The sequence below is a fragment of the Elephantulus edwardii genome, unplaced genomic scaffold (genome assembly GCF_000299155.1).
Source record: "Elephantulus edwardii isolate Elephantulus edwardi_28Jun2011 unplaced genomic scaffold, EleEdw1.0 scaffold00042, whole genome shotgun sequence".
Taxonomy (NCBI): domain Eukaryota; kingdom Metazoa; phylum Chordata; class Mammalia; order Macroscelidea; family Macroscelididae; genus Elephantulus; species Elephantulus edwardii.
This window is the reverse complement of record NW_006399792.1, coordinates 1,059,266-1,081,536: the sequence shown is the minus strand read 5'-3', so window position 1 is coordinate 1,081,536 and position 22,271 is coordinate 1,059,266. Positions and strand designations below refer to the sequence as shown.

General features: G+C 37.1%; 1 protein-coding gene across 1 annotated transcript in view; it reads left to right on the top strand.

The window, feature by feature from the left end:
- The first annotated feature begins 2,081 nt into the window (after window positions 1-2,081).
- Window positions 2,082-22,271, top strand: part of NUDT9 (nudix (nucleoside diphosphate linked moiety X)-type motif 9) — a 40,446-nt gene continuing 20,256 nt past the window's right edge. Inside the window, exons 1-6 of the mRNA XM_006885317.1 lie at window positions 2,082-2,201; window positions 6,388-6,627; window positions 10,227-10,322; window positions 14,027-14,113; window positions 18,238-18,349; window positions 22,033-22,179. Coding sequence (XP_006885379.1) covers window positions 2,095-2,201; window positions 6,388-6,627; window positions 10,227-10,322; window positions 14,027-14,113; window positions 18,238-18,349; window positions 22,033-22,179 — 789 coding nt within the window. The 5' untranslated portion in view covers window positions 2,082-2,094. The remainder of the gene's footprint in view (window positions 2,202-6,387; window positions 6,628-10,226; window positions 10,323-14,026; window positions 14,114-18,237; window positions 18,350-22,032; window positions 22,180-22,271) is intronic.

Here is a 22,271-nt window from a genome sequence, read left to right as displayed (position 1 = left end):
GATTGGCACAGGACAGAGCGGAGTTTAGGGCTGTTGAACATAGGGTCGCTATGAGTCGCAGGCGACTTGACGGCACATAACAACAACAACAACAACAACAACAATGAAAGTTTACAGAAAACTTGGATTTCCATTTATTGATTGTTGTACATTTTCCTCCTTACACCCCTCCCCCAAGTTTGCTTTTCTCTCTTTTTTTTTTTAATTATTTTATGTGCGTGTACCGTCAAATCAGATCTGACTGGTACAGGAGGATATTGTGCCTCCTTCTCCGGCAGAGCATCTGGTGGACTCGAACTGTGTTCCTCTGGGATTGCAGTGCAGCTTCTTGCCACTAGGCCACCAGAGCTCCCCTGCTTTTCTCTTTAAAAAGATTCTTTTATTGTGCAATTTCCTCCCTCCCGTCAACCCCAGTCCACCTTGCTCTGCACCTCTCATTCTGGACTGTTGTCATGCAAATAACACCCAATCATAGATTTCTTTTAGACAGTTCTTTCCCTCATCTATTTCAATGCAGTGTTCATTATTTATGCCCTCTTTTCTCAGTTCTCTCCCAACCCCCATGTCAGTCCTGTTTTAGAACAGTGGTATTATGCAGTATTTGTCCTTTTGTGACTGAGGTATTTCACTCAGCACAATGTCTTCCAGGGTCACTCATTTTGTATATTTCACCAATTCTACATAAAGTATTTCAGGAAATAGAAAAAGATAGAATTCTCCCAGACTCATTCTATGAAGCAAACATATATCCCTGATATCAAAGTCAGGTGAAGACACCACCAAAATAGAAAACTATAGGCCAATATCTTTCATGAACATAGATGCATAGACCCTGTATATTTTTTAAAATTCATTTTAATGAAAGTTTACAGAGACTTAGGGTTTCCATTCATTCATTGTTGCACTTTTCTCCCTGTCCACCCCCTCCCCCTCAATTTACTCTTCCCCTTGAAAAGCAAAAGAAACTCTTTCACTGTTATGCAATCCCTCCCCCCAAGTCCACTCCACTAAGCAGTCTTCATTCTGGACTCCTGTCATGACAATACCCAATCATATATCCTTTTTAAACAGTTCTCTCCCTCATCTGTTTCAATGCAGTATACACATCACTCCTCCCCTCCTCTGTCTTCTCTCAACCCCGATTTAGTTCCATTTTACAACAATGGCCCTATGCAATATTTGTCCTTATTTTTCATATAAATAATGAAGATGAAAGAGGAGGAATCAGGTTACAAATAATATTGGTGTAGTTCAGGTTAAGCTAATTTTTGCCTCAGTTTTATTACTGTGGAGGGTGTGGCCAGCTATATCCTGCATCAAGTTAAGACAATTTAACAGCTTGTTTTACTTCTAAGGTTTACGACGTCCACACCCAAAGAATTCTGGTGAAGTTTAATAACTATAAACAAAGCTGTTAACAAAGGATGGGGCATAGTGGGGGAAAAACCTTAGTTTTATGTTTCAGAAATCGATTTTTTTCCATAATCGTGGATTATTCGCGTTTAACAAGTGTGCGTGGGACTCATTCATCAGCCGCTCCTATCCTCTTTCTTCAGAAAAACAAACAATAAAATGGCAACAAACATCCTTTCACTCCTCCTTCTTCCTTTTTCTCTCTTCTCATTTCTTCTTTCACGTTTTCCTTACCCTCGGGAGTCCCCTAAAGCACCCATACCTGTACCAGGAAAGCTCTGGGCCAACAGTAGGAAAAAACCAAAGCATGACAGCGTCAGCAACAGAGAGGCCTCACGTAAGGTAATACGTCAGTAATGGGCGTCCGCGAAGCGTCGTCACGCACCGATTACGTCTGGGTCTTAGGTTGCTGCTCTATTGGCTGTTGGCCTTGGCAGTGTCAGCATTACTTGTTGTCCTAAATTCCGCTTTTTCGCACTGGGAAGGGAACCGAACTGTTACTTTTGGGAAGGCGCTTGGGGTGTGTTTTTGAGCTAGATGTTGCACAGTTCCTCTGCGACAGAAGGGCTGCTGGGTCCTAGTGCCCGCTGGGTGTCCAGGGCCGAGCCTGGGGCGGGCCAAAGCCGCGGCCCCCTTTAAAAGCGGGCGGTCTAGTTGTACTTAGGCGCCCTTGGGAAGCTGATGGCCAGAAGAGTCCTGGGAAAAGCACTAGCCACTGTATCTCTCTCTGTGGCCTTGGTTTCTGTGAGTGTCACGTCCTTGAGCTGTCGCAGCATCCCAGCATACAGGTATCCCCCCTTCCATGTGTAAACTTCAGTGACCATGGGGTTGGGGTGGGAACTAGATTCTTTCTGATCTGGTGCGTCTCGAATTTTTAGCGTTCCATACCTATTCTGAGAAGAGTGCTAAATATATTCTCTATTTAAAAGAAACTAGTGGTAGGGATCTTTCTTGATTTCTGATAACTGAAATTTGCCCTTCATAGGTTAACAATATTTTTGCCCCCAAAATGTTTAACAGCTGTATAATAATCTATGACTTTTTTTTACGCTGGTTGTTAATAAGTATTTTTAATTAAAATTTCTACATAAAGAGAGCTACATTTGGCCTTGAAAGTGTATAAAATGAAGAGTAAAAGTCTTCATTCTGATCCTCTACCTCTTCTTTCCACGGAGCTCAGGTGACTTAGAGGTAGGGACTTAGCGGTTTGGGTTGCGTTGCCAAGCCAAAGGAAGGTGTTTCGAATCCTCCAGCTACTCTCTGGGAGAAGGATGTGCAGTCTCCCGCCCATGCAATTTACAGTCTCTGAAAATGATATATAAGGAAAACCTATTTTTTCAGAGTGCTATATGTTAATACCTTTTTTCTTGATTTGACAGCTTTAAACTTAGAGGTATATGGTTTATTTACACTATATCTTATTTACATTATACAGTTTTTATTCTTTCATCCATTTAAACATGGTACCGAAGACATTGATAGGCTTTAGGAATTGTTCTTTGTTCTTTGTTCATTCTTGCTTGGCCCCTCAATTATAATATTTTCTTATGCGTATTAATTTTTTCCCCTTGTCTTTTTCTGGAACTCTTGTTAGTTCTTGGGACTTTTCTATGAGCCTGTTTCTCTTTTTCTCTCATTTCCCACTTTTAAATTGTCTTTATTTTTTTAATACTGCAATAGAGACTTTACTCAGTTTTATCTTCCAGATTACTATTTCAGACATACTTCAATCCTGTGCATTCAATTAAGCATATCTTTTATTGAATTTTTCATTTTGTCAAGATTTTTTTATCCCCTGATTGCTCTTTTTAAAAAGTTTTTATTTTATATTGGTTTGTATACAAAAGTTGTATACATTGTGCTTTGTTTAGATGATGAGAGTCTTGCATTTTGGATATTGAAAGCTTTTGAATTTTTGCAGCTGATAATTTGAATAAAATTTCTTACGAATTTGCTGAGTTGTTTCTTTTGGGTCAGTGGTTCTGTTACTTTATTGCCCTTTCCCCTTCACTTTCTTTTTTCGCAAGTGTTTAGTGGCAGTGCTTGTTACTCACTTTAAGTTGTTTTAGACATTCTTTTCTCTGTGTGAGAGGGACTGTTGGTGGGTCTATGTGAAAGGTCAAACAACTGGAAAGATCCAGTTAAGAATGTGTGAGCAGGGAATTACAGCTTTACGCAGGGTTGGAACAGTTTCTCAGGTGAGGAAAGCTGTCTTAAGTTTATTTTCTCACAGTGAATCCTAGAGTTTTTAAGTTCCTAGACTTTGGCTATACTCTATCAATATTCTTGATGGAGGTCTTAACTTTTTTTTTTTGTTTTTTGTTTTTGTTGTTATTGTAAATAAGCGGTCTTTATTCCTAAAAAATATGGAACACTTCATGAATTTGTGTGTCGTCCTGGTGCAGCGCCCATGTTAATTTTCTCTGTATCATTCCAATTTTAGTATATGTTCTGCCGAAGCGAGCAGGGTCCCAACCTTTTGAGTTTCTTTGACTTTTTAATTTGTCCTGGGAGCAACCCAAGGTAACTTCTACCACTTTTCAGTTTGGAGGGTGAGAAAGGAGAACTGGGTAATTTCCATGGTTATTCTTCCCCATTTACGGCTTTTGGATCGACTGACTTCAAGCTTAAAAACTCTGACGACTTCTGTTGTGGGAATGTGGTGTATTTTAAAATATAACTTGTCCTTCTTTGTTTTGTAGGTTGGTGAGGTTCTAGCCTCTTTCCATCTCCCTAAAATTGAGATCTCTCACTCACAAGTGTCCTATCCTCTTTCTTTCCAGCTGTGGATTTCTTTCTTTCTTTACATCGTTATTTCTTTTATCTCTGTGTAGGAGGGAAAGAATAAATGTGTGTGTTCTGGATCCATCATGGCATGACTTTACTAACAGAAGAAAACCCCTGTTTCCTAAAGGGTTATACTCAGTATTACAACAGGGATTAGGATTTTTTTTTTTTATGGTAGGGGGCAGGGTAAAGTGGGAAAATACAATTCATAAACGTGCCTATCTTCAGGGTAGCAGTGTTACTCAGATGAGTTAATGCATTAAAGCACTTTGAATGGTGTTTTGCATATATTGCTGTAATGTACTCTAGAGTTGGAACCAACTCATAGCTGATTTTCAAAGCAGTAATGCACAGGAGGAGATTGCCCATCCTTTTCCCATGGAGCAGCTAGTGGATTTGAACTGTTTGCCTAGTAGTTGATACTGACTTTCCTTATCCCTGACTGCAACTATCAACAACAGGTTAAATCTACACCTAAGCTATAGGCTTTCTGGGATCTCTACTGAATGTCTGCTGGAGTGTTTACTGAGGTCTGTGTAGTCTGTCTGGTCAAAAATCTAGCTCTCATCACTATGTGGTTGTGGTGTTAGGTATTCTAGAGTTGATTTAGACTCTAGCAACCCTGTGTATGTCAGAACAAAACCTTGCCTTATCCGGCACCATCCTCACAATCTCCACTGAGCTCAAGCTCATTGAGCTGCAGAAGCACTATGTCAGTCATTCTCCTTGAGGGTATTCGTCCCCTTCAATGTTCCTTTACTTTTCCAAGCATGATGTCTTTCTCCTGGGATTAGTCCCTCATGATAACATGCCCTGAGTATGTGAAATGAAGTCTCATCATCCCTGACTCTCCGGAGAACTCTGGTTGCACATCTGTTCTTTTGTCAGTACATGGTGGTACTTTAAACACTACACTTCAAAGGCATTAATAGTTCTTCATTCTTTCTTATTCATTGTCCAGATTTCATATGTGTCTGAAGCAATTGAAAATACCATGGCTTGGGGCAGGTACACCTTAATCTTTAATGTGATATCCAAGTTCTTTAGGACATTAAAGAGGTTTTCCTTACCAGCCAATTTGCCCAGTGCATCACTGTTTAAGCCCCAGTAATTGTTTTGCTCTATAACTGCTCTAGTTGCCATTCCTTCCTTGGTAGTTATTCTTTCCTAAGTAGTTATTTTTTTCTGCCATGATTCATTGTTGCTCAGCTTCTTAGTATTTTGTTCACTGTGTCTGCAACTTAGTATTTGACTCAAAACTCATGAAAAACAAATTTATAAAGATTTACTGAGTCCCTTTTCTTCAGTGTCCTTTTCTGGCATGTGTACTGTTCTTTCAGTAGTCCTAAACTCTGATCTTTGCTTCTTCAAGTTTATTAAGACCCTAATTCTGTTTGTGTTGCCCTTTCTTTGCCACATTCCAGAAAATGCCTTAAGGAAAAAATAATATTCATAAACTCATCTCATTGTTTTCCTTCTTACAGAGTTCTTACATTGCCTCTTGTCCGATGTCTGACGATGTTATTTTGTATCTTCAGTTTTGTAGTTGCGGGAGTTTTTAGTTTGTTTTGTTTTTTTTAATCTGGTACTAATTACTTTAGGGAGCTCTGGTGTCCTAGTGGCAAAAAGCTGTGCTACAATCCTAAAGGCACATGATTCCAGGCCACCAGCTGCTCCACAGGAGAAGGATAAACAACTTCCTGTTTGATTAACTGTCTCTGAAAACCAGCTGGAGGGTCAGCTATGAGTTGGTTCCGACTCGATGGTAACCACCACCAGCACTAATTATTCTATAATGCCTAAAAGAGGAAACTAAAAATATATATTTTTTTATGTAAACTTAAGCAGGTTTTTTTACATTTATTTTTATATTTGCATAACCAGCTTTCTCATCGCAACAGATAACACAAAAGTAAAGGTCTGTTCCCTTTCCTAAACTATAATAAATTAGTGAATTTATGAAATTTAAAATTTATTGAGATTTAACTGTGTTTATAAAGCTTTTGTGTTTGAAAATAATTTCTCATAGATTTGGGAACTTTATGCAAATATGCATCAAATTTGAATTTTCTAATTTTGAAATGTCTTTGAAATGAAAAAAGTATGTTTTGGGCTCCTCGAGCTAAACTTGTTTGTTTATTCTTCCCAGATTTATGTAAAACGCTTTTCCTTTTTTTTTCTCCCCAGAAACTCATTTTCATCTTGTTCATTTCATCTTAATTCCTTTATCATGTCTGACTCTCATGATGCCAAAAGGAATTCCCACAAGAAGGCTCGAACATCTCCTTACCCAGGATCCAAAGTTGAACGAAGCCAGGTTCCCAATGACAAAGTGGGCTGGCTGGTTGAGTGGCAAGACTATAACCCAGTAGAATACACTGCTGTCTCGGTCTTAGCTGGACCCAGATGGGCTGATCCTCAGATCAGGTGAGTAAATTATTTGACAAAACAAGACTTACAGAGAACATAATGATGGTATTTATGAATTTTCATTTTGACAGCTGAGAGGAATTTTTTATTTTGACTTAGTGATGTTCAACTCGCTTTTCACATTTGTATGTATTCTTGCCAAAGGTAGAAGTTGGACAGTCAGTGTTTATATTTTTTTCTCTTTAGGAATCCTCCTGAATTGGTAGATCTCTTTTGCCATGACATTTTTTATTTTGTGAAATAATAAATGGTGGTATTGTTTTTCGTTTCTTTTCTTTGAGTTATGAATAGAACGTATTTTGTAGTTATTTTCCAACATAGCTATATTTGTGTTTGATTGGTGAAAATAATTTTCAGCTGTACCAAGAATAAAATGATAAGGGTAGAGCACTATGGAAAAAAAAAAACCCAAAAACACAAGAGGAAAGAGATAACAAGAGAAAAGAAAAGGAAAAAACTCAAGCAAAAATACTGAGCATGGAAATCTTTCATTGGTTCACATTTTGCTTGCTTTCCTTTTAATAGTAAGTATAATGATTTGTGTGTGTGCATATATGTATGTGTACCAACAATGAGGTAGACTCTGTGCTTAGTGCTTTAAAAGCATTCTTTTAACCTTACAGCCATGCTACAAGACAGAACTCTTGTTACTTCTACAGAGAAAAATGAGTGGAAGTACAGAAAATTTGTCACAGAATTAGTAGCTGGTATACCTTGGACTTGAATTCAGCCTGACTTTAGAGTTACGTTCTTAAACACTCTGCTAACCTGCCAGTTGTTAAGGGTGATTCATTAGGCAGATTTATTTTATATTTGAAACTTCAGGCATTATTTAGCCAGAAAAATGAAGGGAAAAAAAATCAAGCCTACTTGGATAGACCCAGTCTTATTTCAGTAGTCCGTTAAATATCATCACTGACTTGGAAGTAGGTATAATTTTGACCGAGACTTGTTTTTACCCCCTTCTATCCAAGTATGTGCTTATAGCTTTAATATAATACTTTGATTTAATAAAACTTGTGGAGAAATAATTAGCTTTAAAAGAATTCTATTTTTACCTATTTAGAGAGTGTATTTATACATACACATATATAAAATTGAGAGTTCTGGTGGCCTAGTGGTGGGGGGAGTGTGCTGCTACCCAAAGATTTGAATTTGCCAGTAGCTCTTGACTCCAAAGAAAGATAGACAGTGTCTTCCTATGTCATTTACAACCCTAAAAACCTCCTGGAGGGGCAGCTGTGAGTGAGTTCCCACTCCATAACAATGCTACTGTTTTATGCTGTCGAGTTGGAACTGACCTATTGCTAACCTTCCAGCAGGTTTTCAGAGGCAGTTAATCACACAGGAGGCATTTGTTCATCCTTCTGCAGAGCAGCTGGTAGATTCAAACTGCATGCATTTGGGATTGCAGCACAGCTTCTTACCACTAAGCTACCAGAGCTCCCAATAACAGTGAGCTATGTATAATTGAAATTCATTATGTTTGCAAGAGTACTGTGTATTGTAAATGGAGATAGAATTTTTTTCTATTTTTAAAAAGTTGCTGTTGTATTAATTACTAAATCAAACCTTATAATTAAGATTTAGTGAACTATGGTGATGGTTTTTTGTTTGTTTTTAAAGTGTAAATATTTAGTGGCTTATTTTGAAATTTGAAATTTTGAGAAAACGTGTAGGTTATCCAAAGTCAACAAATATTTTTATGTTCACATACTAGAAATGTAGAGCAAATGGGAAACCCATGTCAGAAAACTTTCCTACCTATGAGCTGTCTAGTGGTGTACAGCTTTTAATTCACTGTCAGTGTAATTATGTCAGTGGTTTCTGGATGGTGAGGAAGGCCTTTTCCTTATGTCTGGGAAGCTGTAATGGCTTAGCCTACAGAGAGTTATGCTGCTAACACAAAAGTGGCACCTCTGGTGGTTTGAATCCCCCCAGGGAGGGGAGGGACAGTCTCCTCCTGTGCTATTTATAGCCAATGAAAACCCACCACATGATCCCTATGAATAGTTTCTTTTTTTTTTTTTTTATGAATAGTTTCTGACTTGACAGTGAATTTTGAGTTGTTGTTATGTGCCTTCGAGTCGCTTGCGACTCATAGCGACCCTATGTACAACAGCCCTAAACTCTGCTCTGTCCTGTGCCAATCGCACTGTCTCCAATACACCCATCCTGATCACCCCAGTCACTGAATCAATCCACCTCATAAAGGGCCTTCCCCTCCTGCGCTGTCCCTCCACCCTCCCAAGCATGATGTCTCTCTCCAAGGACCGGTCCCTCCTTACAACATGTCCAAAGTATGTTAGACGGAGCCTCAGAATCCTTGCCTCCAAGGAGCAGCCGGTTTAACCCTCTGCAAGATGAATCTGTTTGTTTTCCTAGCAGTCCATGGTACCCTCAATACTCTTCTCCAGCACCAAAGCTCAAAGGCATCAATTTTCCTTCTATCCTCCTTAGTCATTGTCCAATTCTCTGATGCATAACAAGTGATTGCAAAAAATCCCCCCAAAACATTCATGTATATGAATTTGAGTATATTACATAAATTTTATTTTCCTTTTTAATAAAAGTAATACAAAAAGAAATATGATAAAGTGTGAGTCGCAAACGACTCGACGGCACATAACAACAACACTACATAAATAAAACTCAGTAAATTTTTACCTAGCTTTGTAGTTTTTACTTACATAAGAATTAGGCCATTTGTAGCACATCTATTTTTATTCTATATTTGTTATGCCATTTATGGAGTGAATTCAAGGTTTTGAAAAAAATACTTTTCGATGAAAGTGTTCATAACTGTTTATTGGAAGAAACGAAAATTACTTTGAATCAGTAAACCAAGTCTGATAAACCTAGTGCCATAAAATTGATTGTGATTTTCTGACGACCCCTCCATCAGACTTTAGGGACTGTAAATATTAATGAGAGGAGAGTTCCCATCTTTGTCCCAAGTCACAGCTGGTGGAGTGAGACCACCAACCTTTTGGTTAGCAATTTAACACATTGCTACAGAGCTCCTTGAATCAGTATCAGTATCAGTATATCAGAAGTGTCATTTTTGGAACTACGTAGGAGCCAGTAATCACTATACTGTGCCAAAAGCCATTTCTTTTTTGCTTACATTAATGTAGATTGTTTTGGTAGCATGTGAGAGGAGCTCTACTACTTCCAATAGTCATTTCCATTGGGGTTATTGAACTCATCCTTGGAAAGTGTAAGATGTTTTGATTTTAAAAAGGTTTTTTCTTAGATTTTTTGAAGATCAATTTATAAATTAAAACTTTCAAGGAAATTACTACTATAAGATTATAAGAGTGTATGTATATATATATTCAAGTGAACTCTGGTGGCTTAGTGGCAAGAAGCTGTGGTGCAATACTATAGGCATGCTATAAATGGGCAGTCTCCTTCCGTGCAATTAACTGCCTCTGAAGGCCTGCTGGAAGGTCAGCTATGGGTCAGTTCTGACTCTGTGGTACACCACAACAACATACATATTTATCATTTGAAATAACAAATTTACTGGCATAATTACACTTTTGGTAGTATTGATGCATTATTTTTCATTTACATTGATATTCTTATTACAGTGAAAGAAATTTTTCTCCCAAGTTCAATGAAAAGGATGGACACGTTGAGAGAAAGAGCCAGAATGGCCTGTATGAAATTAAAAATGGAAGACCTAGGTAGGTACTGTGAGTGGAACATCTTCAAACAATGGGTCTTAATAAAATAGAAAACATAATTAAAATTTTTGAGTACTTGTATGTGCTGGACATTGCACAAAATAATTTATATATATGAAACCATTGTTACATTTTTCACATAATCTATAACTGGGTATTTTCAGTTCCTTTATATAAGTGAAGAGAGAGTGTAAGCAATTTTTATACTGCTTATAAGAGATAGAGACAAAATCTCAATATTTTATAACTCCATGTTGAAAGGATAAATAAATAATGAATTAAAAATTATCACTTAGTAGTTCATTTATTAAATGAAAGATTATGGCAGCACCTAACAACAGCCTTAAAGTCCTAGCACCTGTCAATTTGTTGTATTTTGATGGTTTGTGTATTGCTGTGATTCTAGAAGCTATGCCACTGATACTTCAAATGCTACCATGGTTACCCATTGGGGATAGATTTTACCAGAACTTCCAGTAAGATACTTCAAGAGATGAGACTGGCAATCTGGTAGCTATTAAAACTTTATAGATAACAACTGAACATTGTTAAAGTAGGGGGTCAACAAAAATGAAAGAAGCCCTTTATAAGACATAAGCCCTTCATAGCTGTAGCAGTCATCTCAGATATATCAGTAATTGTGGAAATTCAATGCTATAGGATAGGACAGGGTTTTGTTCTTTTAAAAATAAAGTTGCCATGAATCACAAAACAGCAACTAACAGTCTTAAAAACAAGACTTTATCTAATAAAATTTAATAATAATTTTTAAAAAAGACTTTATCTAAATATGTAAGAGGAAATGAACCCAAACCAAACAGAACAATGATTAAACATCAGTGATCTTTCCATAGTTTTAGAAATGAATTTCTAGAAAAGAACATTTTTTTCCATTTTTCTTAAGATATTTTAAAAGTTAAGAAGATACAGACAAGCACTTGTCATCAAATCAATTCTAAATCATTGCAACCTTATAAGACAAAGTAGAAGTACCTCATAGAGTTTCCAGGGCTGTAAACCTTTATAGAATTAGATGACCACAGAGCAGCTGGTGAGTTTGAACCCCCATCCACTTAGCTGAAGACTTAATCACTGTACCACCAGGAGAAAATTAGAATGTCCAAATAAAACAAAAGGAGGCTTATAGTTTGTGGATGTATTTATTTATTTTTTAAATTTATTTTTATTTTATATTGGTTTGCATACAAATTCATATACGTTGTGTTTCATACTTCATTCACATTGTGTTTCATACCATCATTCCCATACACTGTGTTTTATAAAATTAATCACCATTGGCTATACCCAGTATTACCTTGTCTTTTCAGATCCCCACTAGATCTTTCCTAATTCTTTCACCATCTCCCTTTGCCCACCAAACTCTGCAACTCCATCATGTCCTTTCCTCCTTACTTTCATCACCCCTGCCACTTCCCCTTCCTTTGGACTTTTAAATACATCTTACTGGTTATCCTTCTATTATTACCTTAATGGTTTTATACAGTATTTGTCCTATGGGACTGAGTTAGTTCACTTAGCATAATGGTTTCTAGCCTTTCCCATGTTACATAGTATTTTTCAAAATCGTTGCTCCTGAGTGCTGCATAGTATTCTATGATGTAAAAGTACCGTAGTTTCTCAATACATTCATTTGTTGATAGATGTTTGGACTGTTGCCATTTTCTTGCTGTATGAAAAATGCTACTATGAACATCAGTGTACTCAGTTCTATTTTCCTTGGGTTATATTCCTAGCAGTGGGGTGCTGGATGATATGGAATTTTTATATTCAACATTTTGAGGAAATGTCAAACTGCCTTCTAGAGTGTTTGTATCTATAGAAGGATTTGTTAACAACCTGTATAGCAATCACCTTGCTTCCTGAAAATGAAGAGGACTTGAAGCACTAACTGATGAATATAAAAGACTACAACTTTTATTATTGTTTACCATAAAGGAAACATATTTTCACTGTTATACCAGGAAGCAGTATCATGGTATATGGAGAAAAGATTGAAGTTGTCAAGTAATTAATTTAACTTGGCTCCATAGTCAGCATTCATCAAAGAAGCAGTCAAGAAATGAAAGGGTGTATTGCATAGTTCTCTTTATAGTGTCACGTGGCTGAAAGTAACATGTTTTAGGTCAAACACAGCAACTTCATATCCATGTGGAAGGTGAACAATGAGTAAGACAGAAAAAAATATGATGCCTTTGAATTATGGTGTTGGCAAAGAATGTTGAATATATTATGACCTGCTAAAAATACAAATGTGTCTTGAAACAAGTATAGTCACAAATGCTCCTTAGAGGAGAGGATCTCACTTACTTTTAGCATGTTACTATGAGAGGCTACTGGCTGAAGTAGAATTTAGTGCTAGGTTAATAAAAGAGAAGACAACCCTCAACAAAATGGATTGATGCAGTGGCTGAAGCTGCCTGTGAGGATGATGGCACAGGACTAGAGGTTATTTTCTTCTGATGCACGTAGTCTTGATAAGACTCTGAACCAGTTTGATAGCTCCTAACTACAATGATACTTGGTTAATACTAACTTTAGGAAAAAGTATAATTGCAAATCCATCAAGACTGTCCGTCTTATATCTGCTTTTCTTTATATGTTGGCTTCAGTTCTGACTATGCAAGACAACCTCTGTGTCTCATGCTTAAGGATAAGTAGTTTATATGTTTAATCTGTAGCTTCTAGTTTATAAATTGTTGACTTAATCCATAAAAACTAACATTTTCTCTCTTAATAATACCTTAGATCATTCATGTTAAGGAGTGTGTGGATATGTGGAATACAGCAAAGCTACAGTCTACACTGCCACTCCTAGGATATGAAAAAATAGTACTATTGTCAGCTGGCTTTGTCTTTGCAATTCTTGCTGAAAAATTTTCCATCTACTGCCAAGCAGTATAAAAATCCATTCCTTTTTTTAATAGCAGTTATAGAAAAACAGAATTTAAAAATATGTATAAAAATTTCGACGGCACTCAACAATTTAAAAATAAAAATTTTTACAAATTATTTTATGTAGTGAGAGGACAAAAGAAAGCGTTAAATAGATATGGCTGTATGTTAGAGCATTTAACTGGTGTATAATGAAAATGGAATATTTAAAGCATATAAGCTGTAAGAAAATTACTTAGGGATGAGTATTAATGTGTTTATCTGGCATACCTTTTAGAATTGGTTGACATTAGGTTAACTAGTAAGTTGATGTTTATATAAAAATTACTTTAAAATTTGTGTTTTTATTCTGGAAACCTATAAAATATGTAGTAATTTATGCTATAACATATAAATTACTGGTGGTGAAATTCAGTACCTCCTGAGGAGAAGGACTTAAAAATATAACAACAAGGATTAGAGGGTGGAATAGGAAAAGGCAGTGATGGATATCCCAGAAAATCAGTTGTGAGTGTTGGAGAGAGAGATGATTAGGTGCAAAACATTTCATCTTAGAAAGTTCCAAGACTACATTGAGATTCTAGTTTGAATTTAATAGTAAAAATGGAAACAAATTCTTAGACTGTAAAAGAAGTTTTATAATGGGTTTAGTGCCAGATACGTGACAATGCTGCTGGGCTTGTGAGGAGATATTATTGTCCTTTTATTTCTTTCACAGTTTTTTGAGGACCTATCATGTTGAGCACATTAAGGATACATACATTAATTTTATTTCTTTCCTTTCCCCTCAGAAATCCTGCAGGCAGAACGGGACTTGTTGGCCGGGGCCTTCTGGGGAGATGGGGCCCCAATCATGCTGCAGATCCCATCATAACTAGGTAAGAATCAAATGAAACATTTCAGAAGCAAAGACATAATGAATCAGAAGAATAAAGACATTAACAATGCATATGCATGCACCCACTATAAAGGGATTTATGCAAATATAGCAATGTAAATGTAAACCCACAATTTTATATTATAGAAAGTTCAGTATCATTAAACAAAGTTTATTTCACCATATATTGAGCATCTATTTGCTCTCAGCATTGAGTAGGTTATCTGGAGGATATTAAAAAAAGTAAGAATCTTAGAAAACCAAAAGGACAAACACACTCAGCATTTCTTAAACTGAAGAACAAATTCAAGTCTTGACTTGTAGTATTTAAAGATGCTGTGGGCAGAATATTGAATGCTCTACGAATCACCAAAAGAAGATGGAAGGAGTACACAGAGTCATCGTACCAAAAAGAATTGACTAACATAGAAGAAGAATTTCATGAAAGAGCATATGATTGAGAAGCAGTGGTGATAAAGGAGGAAATTCAAGCTGCTCTGAAGGAATTGGCCAAGTAAATTCCCAGGAATTGATGGAATACAAATTGATGTATTTCAACAACCAGATGCAGCCGAGATGTGCTCACCAGGTTGTGCCAGGAAACCTGGAGGAAAACTACCTGGCCAACTGAATGAAAGACATCCATATTTTTACCGTTCCCAATAAAGGTAATCCAGCAAAGTGTTGTTGTTGTCGAGTCATTTGCGACTCATAGCGACCCTATGTACAGCAGCCCTAAATCCTGCTCTATCCTGTGCCAATCGCATGGCCTCTGACACACCCATCCCGATTACCCCAGTCACTGAATCAGTCCACCTCATAGAGGGTCTTCCCCTCATAACAACCAAGTGTAGAAATTACCAAACAATATCACTAATATCATATGCAAACAACATATTGCTGAAGTTTATCCACAAATGATTGGGATAGTTACATTGACACAGAACTGCCAGAAGTGCAAGCTGGGTTTAGAAAAGACTGTGGCACTAGGGAAATCGGTACCAATTTCAGATGGATCTTCGCTGAAAGCAGAGCGTAATAGAAGAATGTCTAGTTGTGTGTTATTGACTATGCAAAAATAATTGTGTGGATCACAGCAGATTGTGGGTAAAATTGAGAAGAATGGGAATCCTAGAACACTTGATTGTGCTTATGCAAAACTTGGACTAGGAAGCATTCATTAAAACAGAGCAAGGAAACACTGCATGGATCAAAATAAAAAAAGGAGTAGATCAGGGATGTGTCCTTTCTCCATGCCTTTTCAATCTATATGCTTAACAGATCTTTAGTGAGGTTGTACTTAATGAAGAGGAAGTGGCATTAGGATTAGAGGAAGACTCATCAACAACTTGCAAAATATGCAGATGACAGAACCTTGCTTAATGAAACTGAGTTGGACATGAAGTGTTTGCTGCACAAGGTTAAGGACTTCGATATGCATTGCATCTCAACATTAAGAAAAAAAAATATTTTTACCACCAAGGGCACTTGGCAACATCCATGAGAGATGGAGAATAGATTAATCTTGCTCAGGTCCACAATTAACACTCGGCACCAGCAGTCAGCAAATGTAAAGATGATTGCTTTGGGGACTTCTGCTGTAGGTGATCTCTCCAGAGTTCTCAGGAGCAATGATGTCAGTCTAAAGACTAAGGTGTGTCTGATCCAGGCCATGTTCTTCTCAGTTACTTGTATATCTAAGAGCTGGACAGTGATTAAGGATGACAGAAGAAACATCGAAGCCTTTGAGTAGTGCTGGAGAAGAGTACTGAACATACTGTGGACTGCCAAGAGAACAAACAGGTTTATCCTGGAGAGGATGAAACCAGGTTGCTCCTTAGGGTCAAGGATTTTGAAGCTCCATCTGACATATATATTTGGCATGTTGCCAGGAGGGACCAGCCATTGGAGAAGGACATCATGCTTGAAAGAGTCAACACAGAAGAGGAAAACCCTGGAAGAGATGGATTGACACAGTGATTTTGGCAATGGAGGCAGGTTTGTCAGAGACAGTGAGATTAGTTTAAGCTCGGATAAAGTTCAGAGTTGTTCATTTGGTCACTATGACTTGTAGTTGAGTCTCTGACACATAACAAGAACAATATCATTGATGAGCTATAGCATCATTTATATAATGGAAAATATAAATAAGAAAAATGGATGATAACAGGATACCTGACAAAATTGGAAGTCAGGAATGACAAACTGAAGCATTCAATAAAGGCATTGTGAAGGAGGTAGACTTGAGCTAGGTATGATTCTTTGATAAGGGGACAGCAAGAGTCTTAAGATTAATTATTGAAGGGCAGTGAAAAGATCAGTTTGTTTGAAACAGAAGGTTCTTGAAGGAGTATACCCAGAACTCTGTTGCCGTTGAGTCAGTTACGACTCATGATGGCCCTGTATCCAAGTTTCCAAGGTTGTAAGTCTTTAAAGGAAGTGACAGTCCCATCTTTGTCATGTGAACAGCTTAACATATAATACGCTATGTCAAATAGTGATAAAATTAATTTTTATAATATTAAATGCCAAGTTAAGGAATGGAGCTGGAGATATTCAAAGCTTAAGAAGAGGTGGAAGATAAAAACAAGAATGGTTATTAAGACAGAGGAAAGTTTATAGAAGAGAGTTTATTAAGCAAGAGAAACATTCTTAGAGAGGGCCCGTCTGGAGAGTAGAGGTGAGAATGGAATGGAAGGCATTCTTTCTTTCTTGACATGGATCTGTTTTGTAAACCAAATAGCTCAGAAGGTCTCTTGACAAACATGAATCAGAATAAAGAAAAGAAAGCAAGTGAGTTAGCCAGCTCAATAGGAATCATCTTGTTAAATTAAGATTTCTTCACTGACCAACATTGTCACTTTCTTTCTTTAGATAACACATATACTTTCAATATTGTTAGGTTTTTTTGGTTTTAGTTTTAGTAAGTAACTTTACATTCTTACGAGACTTTGTTTTTCTCCAAAGTGGTGAATACAACATAATTTCATAGTTTTTACTGTGCACTGTTGAGTTGGAGCCAACCCATGACTGAACCTCCAGCAGATTTTCAGAGGCAATTAATTGCATTGGAGGAACCCATCCTTCTCCCATGGAGCAACTGGTGAATTCAAACCACATGCCTTCATGATTGTCACACAGCTTCTTACCACTAGGCCACCAGAGCTCCCTAATAGAAGTATTCAAACGAAATACCCCTATTTGTGTAGTTGGTCTTATGTCAGGCTGCTGATTGCAAAATTGGCAAATTAAATCCACCAGTCACTCCATGGTAGTGAAATGAGCAGCCTTCTGCAGTCAGGATTTATAATGGAGATATAAATCCTGGAAATATAATGGAGGGTTGCTGTGAGTGTATTTCATGAAGTCTCATTCTTGTTTAATATTGAAAATTCAACAATTTTCTCTTTGCAGAAGGGACCATTTAAACAATATTTAAAATTGTAGAGGCAAAGTGAATGTGGTGGTAAGGGTATGGGTGGTAGGAAATCGGAAAGAAGAGGAGGAGATTTATTACCATTCTTGGGAAAGGCTTGTAGTTAGAGAAAGTATATCCGAAAATTAGCATTACATTAAAATGCTTTGAAAAATATGTTCTCTAATTCAAAATATAAAATGAAATTATACTTGTTTCTTTGCTTATCACAAGAGGACATACTGATTGAGAGCTGTTGCTTTTGGACCAATGAAACATGTATCATACTTTTCTGATAATAATAGAAGATGAACTGTTAAAAACATGTATTAGAGCATTTTAACAATCTTCAATTCTTATAAATGTTTTGGGGTTTTGACTTTTCTGATCTTTCAAATCCAATTCTGCTTAAATTTTTTTTTAAATAAAATTTATAGTGGTAAAAATAAAATCTATAGTGGTAAAAAGGTTTGTATTCTGAATTTTTAAACAAGAATATATTTTATGTAAAATACACTCATTCTGATTTGTAATAATGCTAAATATTGGATATTTTTAATAAAAAGTAGATTTTCTAAAACTATCTGATTTGGGGTAAATTTAGATATACTCTATTATAAAGGAAAAGAAATCTTTTTATCTTTACCTGAACTTTAGGTAGCACTTTGGTCTTCGTTCTGAATTGGTTACGGTCTTACTATTATTTACAGATGGAAAAGAGATAGCAGTGGAAATAAAATTGCTCACCCCGTCTCTGGAAAAAACATTTTACAATTTGTTGCCATAAAAAGGAAAGACTGTGGAGAATGGGCAATCCCTGGGGTAAGCATTAAAATGAAATCAAATTGCTTTTTTAAGTTCTTCCTAGTTGCTTTACTTAGTACCAGTTACTGTGTGTAGATTTTTCTACTTTATTCTCTTCCACTTCGATATAGTTTCTTGTGTCTTTCATTTCTATACTGAAGTGCCATTATTTTTAAGAAGTTTAGAATGATAGAAAGTTTTAGAATCTTAGCCTGATTCTAAAACTAAAGTGATAGAACAGGAATTTTAAAATCAGATCTAAGTTTTTATCCTGCCTTTTCAGTGAGTGATATTGAGGTCAGACCTTCATCTTTAAAATAAAGAGAATCTTGTTTAAGTCAGTGGATGGCACAAAAGTGTAAGGTCTGGAATATAAACATTGATAGTACGTATTCGCTTAGAGACATCTTGGAAGAAAAGCAGGGTGATCTACTTCTGAAAGATCTTGTAGCCATTGAAAAGCCTCTGGGGCACAGCTGTATTCTTGTGTTCTGGCACAGGTGGGTTCACCATGACCTGGAGTCCCGCTGTGGCAACTGGGTTTTTAAGATTTGTTTACATAGTAGGCATTCACTGACGTTGAGTCCCTTCTCAGGACTTTTTTCATATACTTTGCCCCCAGCATAAAATGTTTAGCTTTTTAAATTAATTGTTACTTTTATATGTAATAAAAGGATAACTTTGGTTTACAGTTCTTCATAGATTTGGTGTGTTTTGGGTTTGGTTTTTTTTTTAAGTTAATTGTGTCATTTGGGAGCTCTGGTGGTGTAGTCTGTAGGAGGTTGTACTGACAACCCAAAGGCAGCAGTTTTTGACGATTTGAATCCACCAATGGAGAACGGTTGGCAGTCTCCCCCGGTGCTGTTTTTAGCCTCAGAGTCAGCTATGAGTCTGTTTCCACTTGACAGCAGTGAAGTTCTCAAGACAATGTTACTAAGAAGAATGTACTTTTGTTGACTTCATATAGTTTGAATGATTCTAAAAATGATGTATGTGTAAATAAGAGAGTTTTAGATATTTTGTCATATTGTGAAATAATAAAGATAGAGGTGAGAGTGACTTTCTGTAAATGCAGCTATCTGGAAGAATGATTTTCTGGTTCCCCCTTAGTTGTATATAAGTGAAATGGCAATAAAGATTTCAGCTGTCTCTGATAAAAGCTTAGACTAAAAACTCATTACTATTGATTGGAAATGGACTTTGAGTGGGTTTATTTTGTTGGTGGTAGGTGCCGTTGAATTGCCATAGCAACCCCATTCACCACAGATCTGAAACCTGTCCTATCTTGTGCATCCTCACAATCTCTGACAAACTAGAGCCCACTGCAGTAGTTACTCTGTCAATCCATCTGGTTGAGGGTCTTCTTCTCTTGCTGACGCTCCACCTTCCCTTTCCAATAACATAATGCCCCTCTTCACAGAATAGCCTCTTCTAGCAACATGCCTTGAAGTATTTAAGATGAAGCTTTATCATCCTCGCCTCTCAGGAGCACTCTAGTTACACTTTCTTCAAGACAGTTGTTTGTTCTTTTGCCAGTCCATAGAGTTCTCAGTACTCTTCTCCAGCACCACAGTTCAAAGGCATCGATTCTCTTGACATCTTTAGTCATTGTCCAGCTATCAGGTCAGTTCAGTAGGTTTCTGGGAGACTGTAAATAGTACAGGAAGGGGTTCTGGTGATCTAGTGATAAGGGAATATCAACTCGATTTTAGTTTGGCACCCAGTTCTAATCCACCAGTTGCTTCATGAGAGGAAGATGCATAGTCTCCTCTTGGGCAATTTATAGCCTCTAAAAACCCATTAGGGGTTTAGCTATGAGTCTTTTTTTTTATGCAGTGGCACATACCAAAACAAGAAATGGCATAGGAGAAAATTTCCCATTTTCTCCCCTGGAGCTGCTGACAGTTTCCAGCCAGTAGAAAGGCAAGCCTATGGATTAGCAGCACAACTCTATGGATTATGCCATTAGATCTGTCTAGATTAATTAAAAAACAAAAGACTCAAAGTCATTGCTATTGGAATTGACTCCTAGCTGACCCTCCGTTAGGTTTTCAGAGGCTGTATATCATATAGGAGGAGAGTGCCCATCTTACCCCTGTAGAATGACTGGTAGATTTGAGCCACTTGAAGAGGTGCTGCCTTTAGTTTAACAGCTCAGTTTCTGTAGATTATACCGCTAGAGCTTCTCAAGCTGATTCACAGAAGCCAAGATAGTCTGACTTTACTCATTACATTATTACATCATGTTGTGTGTCATCTAGTCAGAACCGGCCCATAGCGGACCCTCCAGTGGGTTTTCAGAGGCGGTTAATCACACAGGAGAAGATTGCCCATCCTTCTCCTGCGGAACAGCTGGTGGATTCAAACCACATGCCTTTGCAACCTTGTGTTATTGATGTCATTTAAAATTATGATCAAAGAATGGTTTTAATTGATGATATATTTAGTCACTCATCAATAGATTTTTTTTTTAAAATTTCTTATTATTTTGTGTGCATGTACAGTCAAATCAGATCTGACTGGTACAGGAGGATATTGCGCCTCCTTCTCCGGCAGAGCATCTGGTGGATTCGAGCCGTGTTCCTCTGGGATTGCAGTGCAGCGTCTTGCCACTAGGCCACCAGAGCTCCCATATCAATAGATTTTTAATATTTGTCCATGGCCAACTATATTTTAGACATTCAAAGTATAACAGAGAAACATAAAAATACTTATCCCATCAATGCTCATATTCTAATAGGAAACCAATAGTACATAAGATATGCATGCTATGTGTTGGCTGATCAGTACTTAAGAAAACACTAAAAGTGGGATTCTTCTCTCTCATTGCCTTCAAATTGAAACTATTTCATAGTTGACCCTTGAATAGGATACTCAAAATTTGCAATTTTAGATTAGGCTGATCAGAGAAATTCTCCATAAAATGATGACCTTTAAGAAAATATCCAAGGAAGTAAATGAATGAACCATATGGACATCTGGGGAAAGCAGCATGGATGTTACCCCTGCTTGGATAGAAATAATGGTACCTGCAAAGACCCTAAGGAGAGTATAGCATAGAAAGCTATCTGGCATGCCATGCCGTAGAAGCACTAAGGGGGTCATGTGGCTGCAGCAGATTAAACAATGTAGAGAGCATCCTGTACTCTTCTCCTTACTACCCAAACCACACCCACTGCTGTTGAGTCAATTCTGACTCATCTGACTCTCTGTTTGCTTTCTAAGGCAGAAACAAGTTGCGTTTTTTTAAAGGAGAAGACTGTTCACTTTCTCCCATGGTGGTGATTTGCACCACTAACCTTTGGTTTAATAATCTAATATGTTTCTTTCAACACTAATAGGGCTCCTTTTTCCTTAGCTAATTTGAAATACTAGGAAAGGATTCTGATTGACTTTCCTTGCCCTAGTCTTGTCTTAATCTGTGGGGAAGCAGCAGCTTGCCACAACTTTGTCCACATTTTTTATAGTGGTTTGAACTACTGACATTTTTGCTGACAGCCAGGTTCTCAACCACTGTACTCAAGGGCTCACCTCCTAGAAGAATAAGAGTGATGCAGACATTGTCTTTCTGTTCCATAGCAGTGACTCCTGTTCTTTCATGATCACTATTATGGGACAAAACAGAACAAACGACTCAATAAGTATTTATTGAATGATTCAAAACTTATTAGTTCTGTTTTTGTTTTTGATGTGACTCTTAGGGCATGGTGGATCCAGGAGAGAAGATTAGTGCCACACTGAAAAGAGAATTTGGTGAGGAAGCTCTCAATTCCTTACAGAAAACTAAAGCTGAGAAGAGAAAAATAGAAGAACAGCTGCACAAACTCTTCAACCAAGAACATCTAGTGGTAAGAAATGGCAGTTCCTAGGAGGAACTTAGTCTTGGAAATTGTTAAATAAAATAATTAATTATGGAAATAATTAGATTCTTTATTGTAAA